Source organism: Mytilus edulis, chromosome 7, assembly GCF_963676685.1.
Source record: "Mytilus edulis chromosome 7, xbMytEdul2.2, whole genome shotgun sequence".
NCBI lineage: Eukaryota > Metazoa > Mollusca > Bivalvia > Mytilida > Mytilidae > Mytilus > Mytilus edulis.
The window spans coordinates 3,125,803-3,140,732 of NC_092350.1; the positions used below are offsets into that span (position 1 = coordinate 3,125,803).

Sequence of the window (14,930 nt, forward strand, 5' to 3'; positions counted from 1 at the left end):
TATAAGGATCGTAATGGTGCGATGTGGATAAATTTATCGGTTTCCGAGAGCAAAACTGGCAGCGCGTCATCCCTACAATGGCTTCCATTTCTACGATTGTGAAAATGAACTGGCGTAATGAGGAGATAATTTTGACGAAGTAGAATCCTGACTGATAATAAGGTGAACAAATACAAATGCAGTTTACACTTTCGATGGTAGAAGCGACTGTAAAGGTTATATGGTATTGTATACTACCACATGTTTAATGAATTTTAGGAACTTGCAATGTAAAAAGTAAAATCACAAATCACTGAACTCCGAGGAAAATTCAAAACGGCATTTCCATTATCAAATGGCAAAATCAAAACCTCAAACAAATCAATCGAATGGATAACAACTGTCATATTCCTGACTTGGTATAGTCATTTTCTTATGTAGAAAATTTTGTTACAAAAATGGATGAATTAAGTAACACTAAATATACTGAACATATAGTAAAATAATGAGTACTAGACCAACTATGATGAACTGATACAAGAGTGTCAAGGATCTATTGGTATTTCTTCAAGCTCCATCGTTTATTCCGAAATAATATAATTCATATACAATTTGATCGAGCGTGGGATGATTGTAATGATTGGTTTAGTTGTTACTTTTAACATACGTAAGTGTGTCACAGATGTCTTCTTATATATAGATTAGTCAGGACTCTCAAGGGGTATACGCCCTGCAATCCCCATAAAATGAAAGAAATATATATGTTAATATTTCCTTAATTGTGATAGAAAATAGACATAGGTATTTCTTGGTTGATGTTGTATTCATGTGTGATTTCACCGAAACAATATATTTTAAACTTTGGTTTTTCATGTTTACAATATAACGCAAACGCCTTGTTAAAAAATCTATGTTTCCAATGTAGTCTTAGCGGTCTTAGCTACTTCCAACAAATAACATGTAAATATTTTCTTAGTAATAAACATGTATAACTTTAATTTGGGGAGTCAGTTAAATTTAAAAATGAGTTGGACGACAATAAACCCCATGAAAATAACAGGTCCAACTCGATCACTAACAAACCTAATATGAAAAGACTGAAGAATTGTTTGTGTAAAACGTTGAGTTTACACACCAATATTCTCCATAAAAATTACCATTATCATACTAGTCATTCAAATAAAATGCGTTAAAATAAGTCATTTTGAAACATTTCGTCACTTTATTAATAAAACTATTTAGACTGTGTAGAAATTCAGATAATCCATTGAAAAATTCGTTAAGAACACTAACGTTTATATTTGCTAGAACAGTAATATTTGAAGAGAAGTTTAAAAAAAATGGAACAGCTATGATTCCAATGTACTATCTATTCCCCATAAACAACAAGTAAACATATCAATTGTTTTACATTGTCTTATCGGGGCCTTTTATAGCTGACTATGCGGTATGGGCTTTGCTCATTGTTGAAGGCCGTACGGTGACCTATAGTTGTTAATGTCTGTGTCATTTTGGTCTTTTGTGGATAGTTGTATCATTGGCAATCATACCACATCTTTTTTATATATCAATCTGTATATATATATGACGATGTATATGGGTTTTTTTTTGTTTCCAATCAACTTTTAACAAAGAAACTTACCGTGTAGTTATTGAATTAAATTTCATTATATTCCAGTTAATTTTAAATCCCCATTACTAGCGTTAATTCCTAACCGACGTTAATACATAAGCGTACCACTGTACATCTGAATACCATAAGACCATATAAATTCCACAGATGACAACAATGGTCATTTGTCATCACATTCCCAATCTTTATTGATTTTTGATCATAGGGAATACATATTCTGTGTCATACAGGGATCAAATACCTCAGTAACATGTGCCAGGGTGATAATGGGTCGTAAAGAATAATAAAGTACATGTACTTGATCTTGTTCTTGTGAATGGTCAACACCTACTAACATAGTGACCGGACGTTCTGACGTTTGAATATAAATTAAAATACATAAACAGTCATTGTTTTATGCGGATATAGCTTTTTTTATGTGTGATGGACATTTGATATGTTTATTGGAGAGTATATATAAAGATAGGTGGAACTAATCTCTAAGAAAATCGAATGATACTCGTACGACATTCTGATATTTGATGATCATGTAAAATTTCAATTACAACCACAAAAACGTAAATTGGAAAAAAAGTCGTAACGGGATTGTAACAGTTTGCTTAAAAAGATTTATTGTTTTGTAATAAACACATAATACACCACACAATATAAATATAACCCCACCCTTCCTTAGATTTGTTGATAACTCGTTGATCAACAGTAAGCCACGAAATGATTTGCAGCGATAAATCAATAGATAGTATTAAGTCAGAATGGTAGTCACTCTATTCAGAAAAACAACTGAACAATAATAATTGATAACTGAAAAAAATTTCCTTTTGTTAGTTTTTGTTTTTCGTATCAAACATATTACTAGCCGTGGTGTAGTGGTTAGTGCATCGGACTACTTACACAAAGGTTCCTTGTTCGATTCCCGTTCCGGGATGAAAATTTCAGGGACCGAATTTTCGGCTCTCCCTTGACACCATTTGCGAGATTGGTCTTAAGGAGACGATAATGGTCCATCGGAAGGGGACGATAAATGGTTGACCCGTGTTAAGAGAGAGCCATATATCTTGCACGTTAATGACACCCTTGTAGATTTCGAAAAAGAGCAGGCTAATGCCGCTTAAAGGCAGCACTCGGACCCGCAAATTGGAAAGGGATTAATATAAGTTGCAAAACTTTTTTCCAATCCACTATAAATAAATATGTTTAAACTAAACTAACATACTAGTTTTTTCTAGTACTGATGAAAATTAAAAATTTATTATTATACAAAAAAGTACAAAATCAGATTTCTTCCGGTTTCTCTCTGTAATATATCAAAATTGAGAAAAGAAACGTGGAATTTGTCAAAGAGATAACAACCCGACCATAGAGCAGAACAAAACCCAAAACCACCAATTAGTCTTCAACACAGCGAGAAACTACCGCACCCGGTAAACTCCAAAACATATAAATGACCTTAAATTTAAAAACAAAACATACAAGACTAACAAAGACAAGAGGTCCCTGACTTGGGACAGGCGCAAAAATGCGGTGGGGTCAAACATGTTTTGTGAGATCTCAACCCTCCCTCCACACCTTTAGCCAATGTAATACGCACAGTAAAACTCAGTCTCAAAGAAGTCCGAGTCCGATATTTAGTATAGGTAACAGAAGAAACTAAGCAAATTGGTAGTGATCAACATACATTAATAAAGGATTACTAGCTGTTACCATACCCCAATTAAACTGATTGAAAACTCATCACATAAAAATCAAGCACAATCCCTCACGTTTGGAGTTTAGTATCATACATCTTAAAACATACAAGAAGAACATAACCCGTTTCATGCCAAATAGTGGTTTTAGAATGAATGTGTTTATTTCCGATGGAAAGCCCTATGAGTGAATCACTATTTATTTTAAAAAATGCCTTTTCAAATTACCTGACAACAGTATTAGTGCGGTGACTGAAGGTAGATTTTTTTTAATTTAATCTCCCCACCGAACACACACCTATATAATATATCATTGGAAAGAGGAAATCGTGTACTTTAATAATATGCCTGTCGTCAGGATTTGGTATGGTCACAATTTTTTTAAATTGAGGTCAAAGGTCATACGTGAAAATCTGTGAAAATTTGGGAGGGTTTCAATTTTTACATTTTTTTCTATTTCTAAACTCTACATAAATACAAACGATACTGTTTTGACTTTATTAATGTTTGTTATTATACATAAACCTTAATCATTAAGATTTATTTTATCAAAAAAATCCTAAAACGACGTTTTATATACAAAACCTCAAAAATTAAGTTTTCAACCTATAAAATGTTTAGAGCACCTTAACCTTTTGAAAAAATTTAATTTCAGGTAAAAATCAAGTGTCATGCAGGACAATACTTTAAAATTATTTTTTAAACTATCATATTGGGTGAGGTATCAAATCAAAGCAATAGAACCCTACAGTCAAATATGACCTCAAATTGAATTGCGGATACTTTACGTTTTATTATAGACTATTTGTTGCTTTTGGTTTTTTTCACAATTATTACTGCTTCCATATATAGTATTATCTGTTGTTGCGTATTTTACTCTGGTTAATATCTATTACATTATAACTTTTGTACCTATATCCCCCCTTTTTATCCTTGCAACGTACCACAAACTTCAAAAGTATTCCAAATAAAAAAAAAGAAGATGTGATATGATTGCAAATGAGGCAACCATCCAAATGAGACATAAATTAACAATATGTCCTGTACGGGCTTCAACAATGAGTAAAATTTATACTGCATAGTCTTCAATTCACGAAATGAATATTGTAAAACAAACGAAAAATCTATCGACCTGGTTAATGTACAAAATGAATAAGAAACAAAAGAATATATTATAAAGAAACATACGACAAACACTGCATTACCGTCTCGTGACTTGAAACAGACACAAACAAAATGTGGCGGGGTTTGACTTTTTCAAGGGCACGCCAACACTCCCCAAACCCGGGGATGGGACCGTGTGTATCAGTTCAACAAGTTATATACCTAATCAACCGTTATCTCCATCATCTTCATTTTCACCAACCGTCACAAGACATGTTTTTAATATTTCTATACATTTCACTCATGGCCACAGGTATGCACATGAAAGGTACTGTTCAAAGCAAACACGTTATTTTGAGATTTTCTTATAAGTACAGACAAGGTATTGTAGGAAGTCCGAAGACATTTGTTCCCAAAGAAATACCAGCTTCAAACCATCCCTTTCAATTCATCCAAGATTTAACAGAGATCTAAAATGGGGAGATGACATCCATATGCTTGTCTGCAAAGATGATGGGGGAAACATTATGCATGAGACGTACACACTGTCTTCATTTCGCTCAATTTCATGGTTGGCAACACATTAGATAGCGTCGCACTCTATTTGGAAGCATAAAATCCATTGGCATTCAATATTTCAACAAGGTGTTTCGAACCAAACTCATTGTACATTTGTAAAGCCAATATGAAATGAAAAGCAGTAAAAACAAATGGCAACACAAACGGTTGACGCAACAACTGCTTAGCAATTAAGAAATTTCTGTGATGCTATTTCCTGAGAATAGTTTTGGCTATGCAGTTTCATTGAGTTACCATAAAATTAGTTGCAATAAAGACGAAGGCATTGACTGAATTGAAGAAGAACAAGACAATTCTTCCGAAGTTGGGTATACTTCTGTACAGTTTGTAGATATGTCTTTTCTATTGTATACTTGCAGCGGAATGACATATCTGTCCGTTATTTTTGTCTATTACATTTGACATTAAAATTTTGAGTTCAGTTTTCCATTGACTTGCAGCTGATATGGCATCTTAAATAGTTATTTTGCTACAAAATATTGTTATATTTGCCTTGAACTTGTTGAAGTTGTTTGACAACTGAATTTCTATAGAAATCAATGAATTTAGACTGCATTTTACAAGTAGAATATTTTAAATTAGAATCAGCTGGAAGAAAAGATCTACTACTAAGTAATATATAATGACCATAACATCGTTGTCAATAGCCAAAATAAAATTAGTAAAAGCAGTATCGTGATCTGAGATATCTGCTTTTTTTTCGTTTTTAGCAAATAATTTGTAATGCAACCAAAATGACAGAGTGCTTGAAGTTTAAAAGAGGGACGGGAAACTATTTTAACTTTAACTTTATCTGACACGGTTAAAACATTTTTAATACGCTCATCTGATTCAAACTTGAGTAGTTCTTGATCTTTCTAAAATGTTTGGTTGCAACAAAATATACAAGCGCTCCAGTTGAACGACTGCATTCTAGAACGGTACACATACCGAAACAGAGGGACAACAGTCCGAAAATTGTATGTCGTCATTAAATATCAGATTAGAAGCTTCCTCGCTCTAAAAGGGGGAACAAATATGTTTACTTGTGTAACTTTTGTAGCATGAACAACGATAAACAGCCTGCACGGACTTCTGTAAATTAACAGCTTCCGCATGAAACATCTTGATGTTCACCTCGTCTAATCTTTTATTCAATGCAGATACAAAAATCGACTTTCCAATACTGGTAAATTGACTCAAAATGTCAGTCCATTTTTTCTTTTCTTTGCATATTAAACACTGCATAAAATTTAACAACGTTTGTCTTTTCTTTGGACTTAATGGGGCAAGTTGCAACGGACTTGACGTATCACGGAATATTTACTGAAACTATCCGTAAATTATTTGGATTTTACAATTAGACTTTTCTGACAAAGTATATTTAATGTTTTATAACAAAAAAACATAGAATATAAACACATACACACAAAGATTGTAGCATATATCAGTGCAAATATGTGTATATAATAGCGAAAAGGTAGTAATGTCATATATCAGTTGAGACCAAATTATTGACTAATACACAAAATGTGACGGAAGGCAAGTGATTAAGTTCCGTGTTGAAATTGAAGTTTTTTATTCCATTCTTTTTCCATTGATTTCTTATGTTTTTTTTCATATTTTGGTTCCGAATTTTTTATCACTGATTAGTTTTATGAAATACTATATGCTAAAAATATTACGGGATAATTTGTTTTACTACGATGAAGAAGAAACTAAAGTTTGTGTCTGAATTTACGATTAAAATTACCTAAATTTTTAACAGTCTAAACTTCGCAAATTTTATAGATTATAAGAAAATGAAATACTAAATAGAATATTTCGATATCTGAAAATAGCGTCAGGAAAAACTATTTCAGTTAAATGTAAGCAAACATACACAATTTTTCATTTTGAAAAAGGGGGGTTGAAACTCTCCTATATACTACTAGTCATTAAAACGACTTTTTAGAAAAATGTGACCGTACGAAATTCTGACGACAGGGCAAAAACTAAAGAAGACATATTTGTCTTTAAGTTAAGACCATTTTTAGCCGTGTGTTATTTGGGGAGATTAAACTCGCGATCTAGACGACTTTTTACACTTCTGTCACCGCACTATATCGTAACTACCGTACCGTACCAAGTCCAACAGTGCATTTTTTTTAATATTTTTTTTTAATAAATATACTTAACATTTAATTTGTTTATCATTTTGAATTCTTGTTTTGACGATGGACCTTTGATAAGACGTCAGCAAACTATTTCTTGTCTACGTTTGATCAATATGTACAATTTTTATGTAGAATTATACTTGAAATGCAATGGTTTGCATACACAAAATGCAAAAGATGCCAATACACGAACACCAAATAATGACAGATGCGTCAATAAACGGCAAAATAAACATTATAACGGGCAGTTCTTATAACCTGAGGTAAAATACACAAAAATGCATTAACTGTTGTCACATATTTATATTAATATACAGATAAAAATATAAACATAATGATGGACAGCCGGAAGCCATGTGTATATGTCTGTTTGTTCTCTATGTACCTAAACATAATGTCAAACTGTTCAATGATCGAATATACAAGTTCTGTACCTGCAACACTTGGCGGACCCTGGGGTTTGGATCACCCTTATTTGGGACTCTCAATGCATTTGAAGGGGTACATATGGTTAGAAGCCCACCCACCACTCCTTATCCTGGGTTTGGATCCCCCTTTTAAAAATTGCTGGATTCGCACCTGTTTGTGACTGAGATCTCTCATTAGACCCCTAGAAATTTATTACATTTTTTTAAAGTGAATATACATAAAATGCTTTTCAATTTGCTGTGATGATTTGATCCCTTCTATTTGCAAAAATATTTGAATTTGACATTTACCGATAAAGCTGATTAATATTTGTATAAATCAGCAACCTTTTGATCAAATGTCAAGACCTATAGTCGTCTTAAGTCTGTTTTGACATTGATAAAGCTTAAGAATATATTGAAATGTTATCAGGGCACTCATATGTTATTATATTTACTATTATTAAATTATAAAACTTTTGCAAATTATTTTTTAAATACTTTTTTGGTGCCCTGTTCAAAAACTTTCCCGCATATACATGTATGCCATTATACAACAAACAGTTATTTTTAACTTGAATAGAATAGAATATTACAAATGCAACAAACAATTAACTCTAATTTGAATGCACTCCAAAAGGAGCGAGATTGGCATTAGAGCGTCGGCGTGGTTAGCGTCTCGTGCTATGTTTACACCGTTCGCTATGTGTAAAAAATAATATACAATACTTAGGCTTACTGATAACCGAATTTTAAAGCATTTCCAGTTGGATTTCTTCAACAAACATTTTTTTCGAAACTGTTCACAATATGGTATGATCAATTTAAAGTTATCTATTTGGGTTATTTAACAGGGACTTTTCTTGCATAAATGTAATCCAATACATTTTTTGCATGTAATTTTGGTAAAGCACCCTCGAAATAAAGCTTATTTATTATTATTATTATTATTATTATTATTATTATTATTATTATTATTATTATTATTATTATTATTATTATTATTATTATTATTATTGCTGTAGCCTAGATTTTCATTACGTAACTTTCGTGTTGGGATTGTAACCGATCTATAAACATAATAATTACGCGGACATTATTGAATGCAAAATAATATAAATTCGTTTTTCAATGGATACTCCTAAAATATTTATTTAGAACATTAATTAATAATATGAAAATGTTTTGTCGTTAGAAATATATATAAGTAAAAAATCTATGCACACGTACAGAACTAGAGGCTCTAAAGAGCCTGTGTCGCTCACCTTGGTCTATGTGAATATTAATGGAAGCAGATGGATTCATGACAAAATTGTGTTTTGGTGATGGTGATGTGTTTGTACATCTTATTTTACTGAACATTCTTGCTGCTTAAAATTATCTCTATCTATAATGAACTTGGCCCATTAGTTTCAGTGGAAAATGTTAGTAAAAATTTACAAATTTTATGAAAATTGTTAAAAATTGACTATAAAGAACAATAACTCCTAAGGGGGTCAATTGACCATTTCGGTCATGTTGACTTATATGTAAATCTTACTTTGCTGAACATTATTGTTGTTTACAGTTTATCTCTATCAATAATAATATTCAAGATAATGACCAAAAAAAGCAAAATTTCCTTAAAACTAACAATTTAGGGTCAGCAACCCAACAACGGGTTGTCCGATTCATCTAAAAATTTCAGAGCAGATAAATGTTGACCTGATAAACAATTTTACCCCATGTCAGAATTGCTCTAAATGCTTTGGGTTTTGAGTTATAAGCCAAAAACTGCATTTTACCCCATGTTCTATTTTTAGCCATGGCGGCCATCTTGGTTTGATGGCCGGGTCACCGGACACATTTTTCAAACTACTAATCCAAAAGATGATTGTGGCCAAGTTTGGATTAATTTGGCCCAGCAGTTTCAGAGGAGAAGATTTTTGTAAAATATTACTAAGATTTACGAAAAATGGTTCAAAATTGACTATAAAGGGCAATAACTCCTAAAGTGGTCAACTGACCATTTCAGTCATATTGACTTATTTGTAAATCTTACTTTAGTGAACATTATTGCTGTTTATAGTTTATCTCTATCTATAATAATATTCAAGATAATAACCAAAAACAGCAAAATTTTCTTAAAATTACTTATTCAGGGGCAGCAACCCAACAACGGGTTATCCGATTCATCTGAAAATTTCAAGGCAGATAGATCTTCACCTGTTTAACAATTCTACAATGTAAGATTTTTAAATGCTTTGGTTTTTGAGTTATAAGCCATTAACTGCATTTTACCCCTATGTTCTATTTTTAGCCATGGCGGCCATCTTGGATGGTTGGCCGGGTCACCGGACACATTTTTTAAACTAGATACCCCAATGATGATTGTGGTCAAGTTTGGTTTAATTTGGCCCAGTAGTTTCAGAGGAGAAGATTTTTGTAAAAGTTAACGACGACAACGACGGACGACGACGGACGACGGACGACGACGGACGACGGACGACGGACGACGAACGACGCCGGACGCCAAGTGATGAGAAAAGCTCACTTGGCCTTTAAGGCCAGGTGAGCTAAAAAGTGTGTTAACGCATGAGGAAGAATATCTCGAGAACGTTTGCAATCTCCCATGCAGAGTTATCAGTCTTTGCTCTCTCTCAAGGACCGATAACTCTGCATGGGACATAGAACGTTTTGCGGGAAAATATGAATGCCTACTGAAGTCCAATCTGTTAGAAAACTCGAATTATTACAGAAGAGTGTGAACTATGCACTTGCACTGCACTATTATTAGTATAGTGGAATATAGTTATATACAAATGGCTGAAAATTATATATACATGTAACTGTAATCAGTAATATACACATATTAATATAATATCATTATAACAACAAACCAGAGTACACTGATTTGTATCACTGCAATATAGTTATACAATAATAGTTATTACAATGAGGTTGAATTTATCATCCATGCACGAACTTGTCTCAGAAAAACATATATCTGTACTTTAACCTCAATTTAAGGTATAGAGATGTGATTTTTTTTCTGAGACAAGTGCTTGTGACCATCCACAAGAACTTTCGGTCGTCCGATGTTCAGTACTTCAGTACTTTGATTTTTAATGGTCGATACGAAAGTTAACAATACACAGTTTAGAGTAACTCTGTTATTTTCAGTTTCATGTATTGAACAAAAAGCAGGTCGAAGTAAGAAGTGTTTAAACATTACTATTGTACAGAAATTTATTTGAAAAAGAGAGGAACTTTCTCACGATTTATATGTTGATTGGCTCTCCTTAAGATACACGTAGAAACTGGATGTTTTATCTGAAGTTTTATTACTGAATGTGAACTTATGTCATTTTAAACCGCGTTTTGTTTATGTAGATTTAAGGCAAATCATGCTATATAACGTTTTGTTGCCGAAACCTGTATATTGTGTCTTAAAAAATGCTACCATAAATCTTTTTAAAATTGGTGCATACATTTCAAATAGTTTAATTGTTTAATATTTTATCCTTGAAGTCATTTAAAATATGTTTGATGTGGAGGGACTTGAATAAAATATTGAATCTGAATCTGTAGATCTCACACTCATTCAAAATGTCACAATAATGAATACATACGACTCGATCCGTTGAAGATCGTAGGATTGCAGATGTACATGTATAACGATTATTCTTGAGTTGAGACACAGAAACAACAAAACGGTCAACTAATTCGTCAAATGGACCGTGAAGGTTATATATAGTGTACATTTCTGTTGTACTCAGTACTTGCGTGTCTGTTTGAGAAGGTTTTTTTTGTGTCAAGAGCAAACCCTTGTTAATGTAGTCCGTACATTGTGAATTTGCAAGTGACAAATGTATTAATTGAGCCTCTTAATGAAATGCAATGTGGCAAAGTGTATGTTTACTGCTTAGAAATGGGAAGTTAACAATAAGAAAATTAACAGAACATGAAATAACGTCACAGAGCTTTAAAAATAGGTTATCTGATATTCGAGGATATCTCCTAACATATCACAACAAAAAATGGCTTCACAGAGCATCAGTTTAGGATGTTCTCTTTGATATTCAATTGATCGATTGGTGTTTGCTTTGACGCCACATGAGCACAAAAATGTCATATACCGGAGGACACCTGCTAAGAGTTCACAACAAATAACAACAAAAGAGTCGCAAAAGATACCAGAGGGACATCCGAACTCATAAATTAATATAAATTGACGAATGAAGTTCCTGTATGAAGTCAGTCTCGTAAGAAAAAATGAACAAGTCGACAAACAGGGGCACAGTTCGTTCCCATGGGAACGTGATAGTTTGATAAAATAATCATGTCCTCCAAAAGTAACAAAGTAACAATTATGTTGTCAATCAAGAAATCAAGTATCTTGATATTGTCAGTTTTTGCTTTTATCTTTGAATCAGAGTGATTTTTACAAAGTAGGAGTTATCCTCTCTAAGACAAGATACTTGTTTCTACGATGTATGCAGTAAGAGTTATGTTCAGCATTCTCTGTTTATAGTAAGAGTAACTGTATGTGCCTGTCCAAAGTCAGGAGCCTGTATTTCAGTGGGTTGTCGTTTGTTTATGTGTTACATATTTTTTTTTTTCGTTCACTTTTTTAAATGAATAAGGCCGTTAGTTTACGCGTTTGAATTGTTTAACATTGTCATTTCGGGGCCTTTTATAGCTGACTATGCGAAATGGGCTTTGCTCATTGTTGAAGGCCGTACGGTGACCTATAGTTGTTAATTTCTGTGTCATGTTGGTCTCTTGTGGAGAGTTGTCTCATTGGCAATCATACCACAACTTTCTTTTTATAGTTACATAGTTATTGTGTAATCCCATTCTTAGATTATCACTTCGTAACTTCAACAGAATATGCAAGTACAGTTATCAAATACTTCGAATGGTAGGAGATTTATCATTCCACATCTCGTAATAAATCTTCGAATGAAAGGAGATTTAGAATTCGACATCCAATAAAAGTCGTCGAATGGTAGGATATTCAAGGAGGAGCGAAATATACCAAAGGGAAAGTCAAACTCACAGATTGAAAACAAACTGACAACACCATGGCTAAAAAAGAAACCGACAAACAGACAAATACCAGTACACAAGACACAACATAGAAAACCAAAGACTAAGCAACACGAACCCCATCAAAACTTCAGGTGATCTCAGGTGCTTCGGAAGGGTAAGCAGATCCTGCCCCACATGTGGTACCCGTCGTGTTGCTTGTGTTATTACAAATCCGATTAATAGTCTAATTCGGTAGGTCACATTCGTGAAAAGGGAAGGGGATTGTAGTTAAGACATACGGAACATATCCGATATCATCTGTGAAACGGTTCTTTCATAACGGTCAAACAACTCGTGATGGCGTCCGTAAAATTTACCATTTGGAACTCTTGGTTTGATAGCTTCTTGTGAACAGCAACACTATTGATCAAGGAAATCATGATAGAAAATACAAGTCCTGAAATATTGTATCAATTGGGAGGTATATATACCCCGTATGCAGGTGCTGATGAAATTATGCTACATAGAAATGGAAAGTTTACAATTTGGAAGCTGAAACCATCTCTTTTGTCGTAAAGTTTTGTTTTAAACCGACCCTCATTTTCAATTTCTAGATGTTAGTCAAGATGTGAGGCAGACTTAACTGTATCTGTAGTATCCTTTATCTCTAGTTCTATGGGATAGATTCGTTCAACATAGTCACCAAATTTTGAATTATTTAGTGAGAGAACAAGTTAAGTTAAAGGATATTGTTAACTTCTTATCTTTCTTCCTAAGAAGTTCCTGTATGAAGTCAGCCTCATAATAATAAAGAAACAAGTCGACATGAAGAGGGGCACAATTGGTTCCCATTGGAATTCTGACAGTGTGCTGAAAAACACGTCCTCCAAACGTAACAAATATGTTGTCAATCAAGAAATCAAGCATCTTGATAATGTCAGTTTCATAGAATTATTTGTTTGAATCAGAGTGATTCTTTATAAAGTAGGATGTATCCCTCCCAATGACAAGATACTTGTATCTACCTTAGAGGACTTCTAATCTTCAACATCCCATTATAAGTCTTCGAATGTTAGAAGATTCATTCTTCGATCATAATTGGTCTCCTTTATTATCTGAACTTAACAACACATTAAGACAAACATAAAAAGAGAACTGCCAGCATTCAAGTTGCTACCTTCTTATGTGTCCTATCTTTTAGCAATACGTCAAGAAATCGGACACTCCAGCTGTATATGTATATTTTTTTTATGTGGGTGTTGTGATTAAATGGATTAAAAAGTGCACACTGAATAAACAAAAAAACATATATGTTTGATAAGGTGTCAAATATTGATGCAAAATTTATGTAACTCACCTAGCGACATTTTCGTTAGCTGCTGCACTGATTACGACCTGTTTGCTGGCTCCAAATCCCATACGAAAATATTGATATACAAAGAAATATGATTGTCGATCAGCTGTCTTTCGATATATTTTCATTCAGAAATGGATTTCGTCACTATTGAAACATGTTTGTTTACTTGATATACATATTTATAAACGTTTCACATCAAATGATGGGTAGGGTACATGTTCTTCTGACAACAATTCTTAGGTTCGATCTTCACCACGAATAGCTGAAAACATCGTACTTTTTACAAACTATCAAAGAATTATTCAAAGTATTTTTCGAACAAGATTAAACTGCTTCTTTGAATTCCAGAGGTTCATAAATCATGCCTCGATTTAGAAGTCCTCTAACCGCACCTTGTCTGTTCTGGAAACCTTCCATAATTTACCTCGCAACGCAAGCTTTAATAACAGAAGGGGGTATCACAGAAATATTTACATAAGATTTACATACAATATATATCTTGTAGTTTATCGTTTTTTCTCCTTCACGTTTAGTTATGTAAACATATTGACCGATTTGTTGTACGGTTCTAAATCACTTTGATTCAATATTAAATCGTTCCTTTATTCACTGTCAACACACATTTGTATTTTTCTGCACATTTAGTTGATGATGATGCATCGTTGTCCACGTGTTTTAATTTAATTGTCAATTTTAACATTTGTGTAAACTTCTATGTGATTAAGACGTTTCAAAATGTCGACATCTGTTGCGCTTTGAAAGATCGAAAATCAATATTTACCTGAATTTTGTAGATAAGTTAATCAAAATATCCATTGTATGATTCGGATAACACTAAAGATGTCCCATACATGAATAATACATTTACCTGATCTTACCTAGTGTGTATTGATATCGATTAGCACTGTCCAGAACGTGCAACTATATTATTGATGTATTTACGGCCAATGTGTCAAAATATCACATTCCTGTAGGTGCGATAATGTCTAACTGGAATAATAGAAAGCAAACTCGGCAATACAGATTTATATTTAGCTT

The 14,930-nt window shown here is 33.1% G+C and overlaps 1 protein-coding gene across 1 annotated transcript in view; it reads right to left on the reverse strand.

Moving 5' to 3' along the window:
* LOC139529740 (uncharacterized) overlaps positions 1–14,930 on the reverse strand; it is a 34,520-nt gene extending 19,590 nt beyond the window's left edge. The window contains exon 1 of the mRNA XM_071325611.1: positions 13,893–14,930. Within this exon, the coding sequence (XP_071181712.1) occupies positions 13,893–14,017 (125 nt within the window). The 5' untranslated portion in view covers positions 14,018–14,930. The remainder of the gene's footprint in view (positions 1–13,892) is intronic.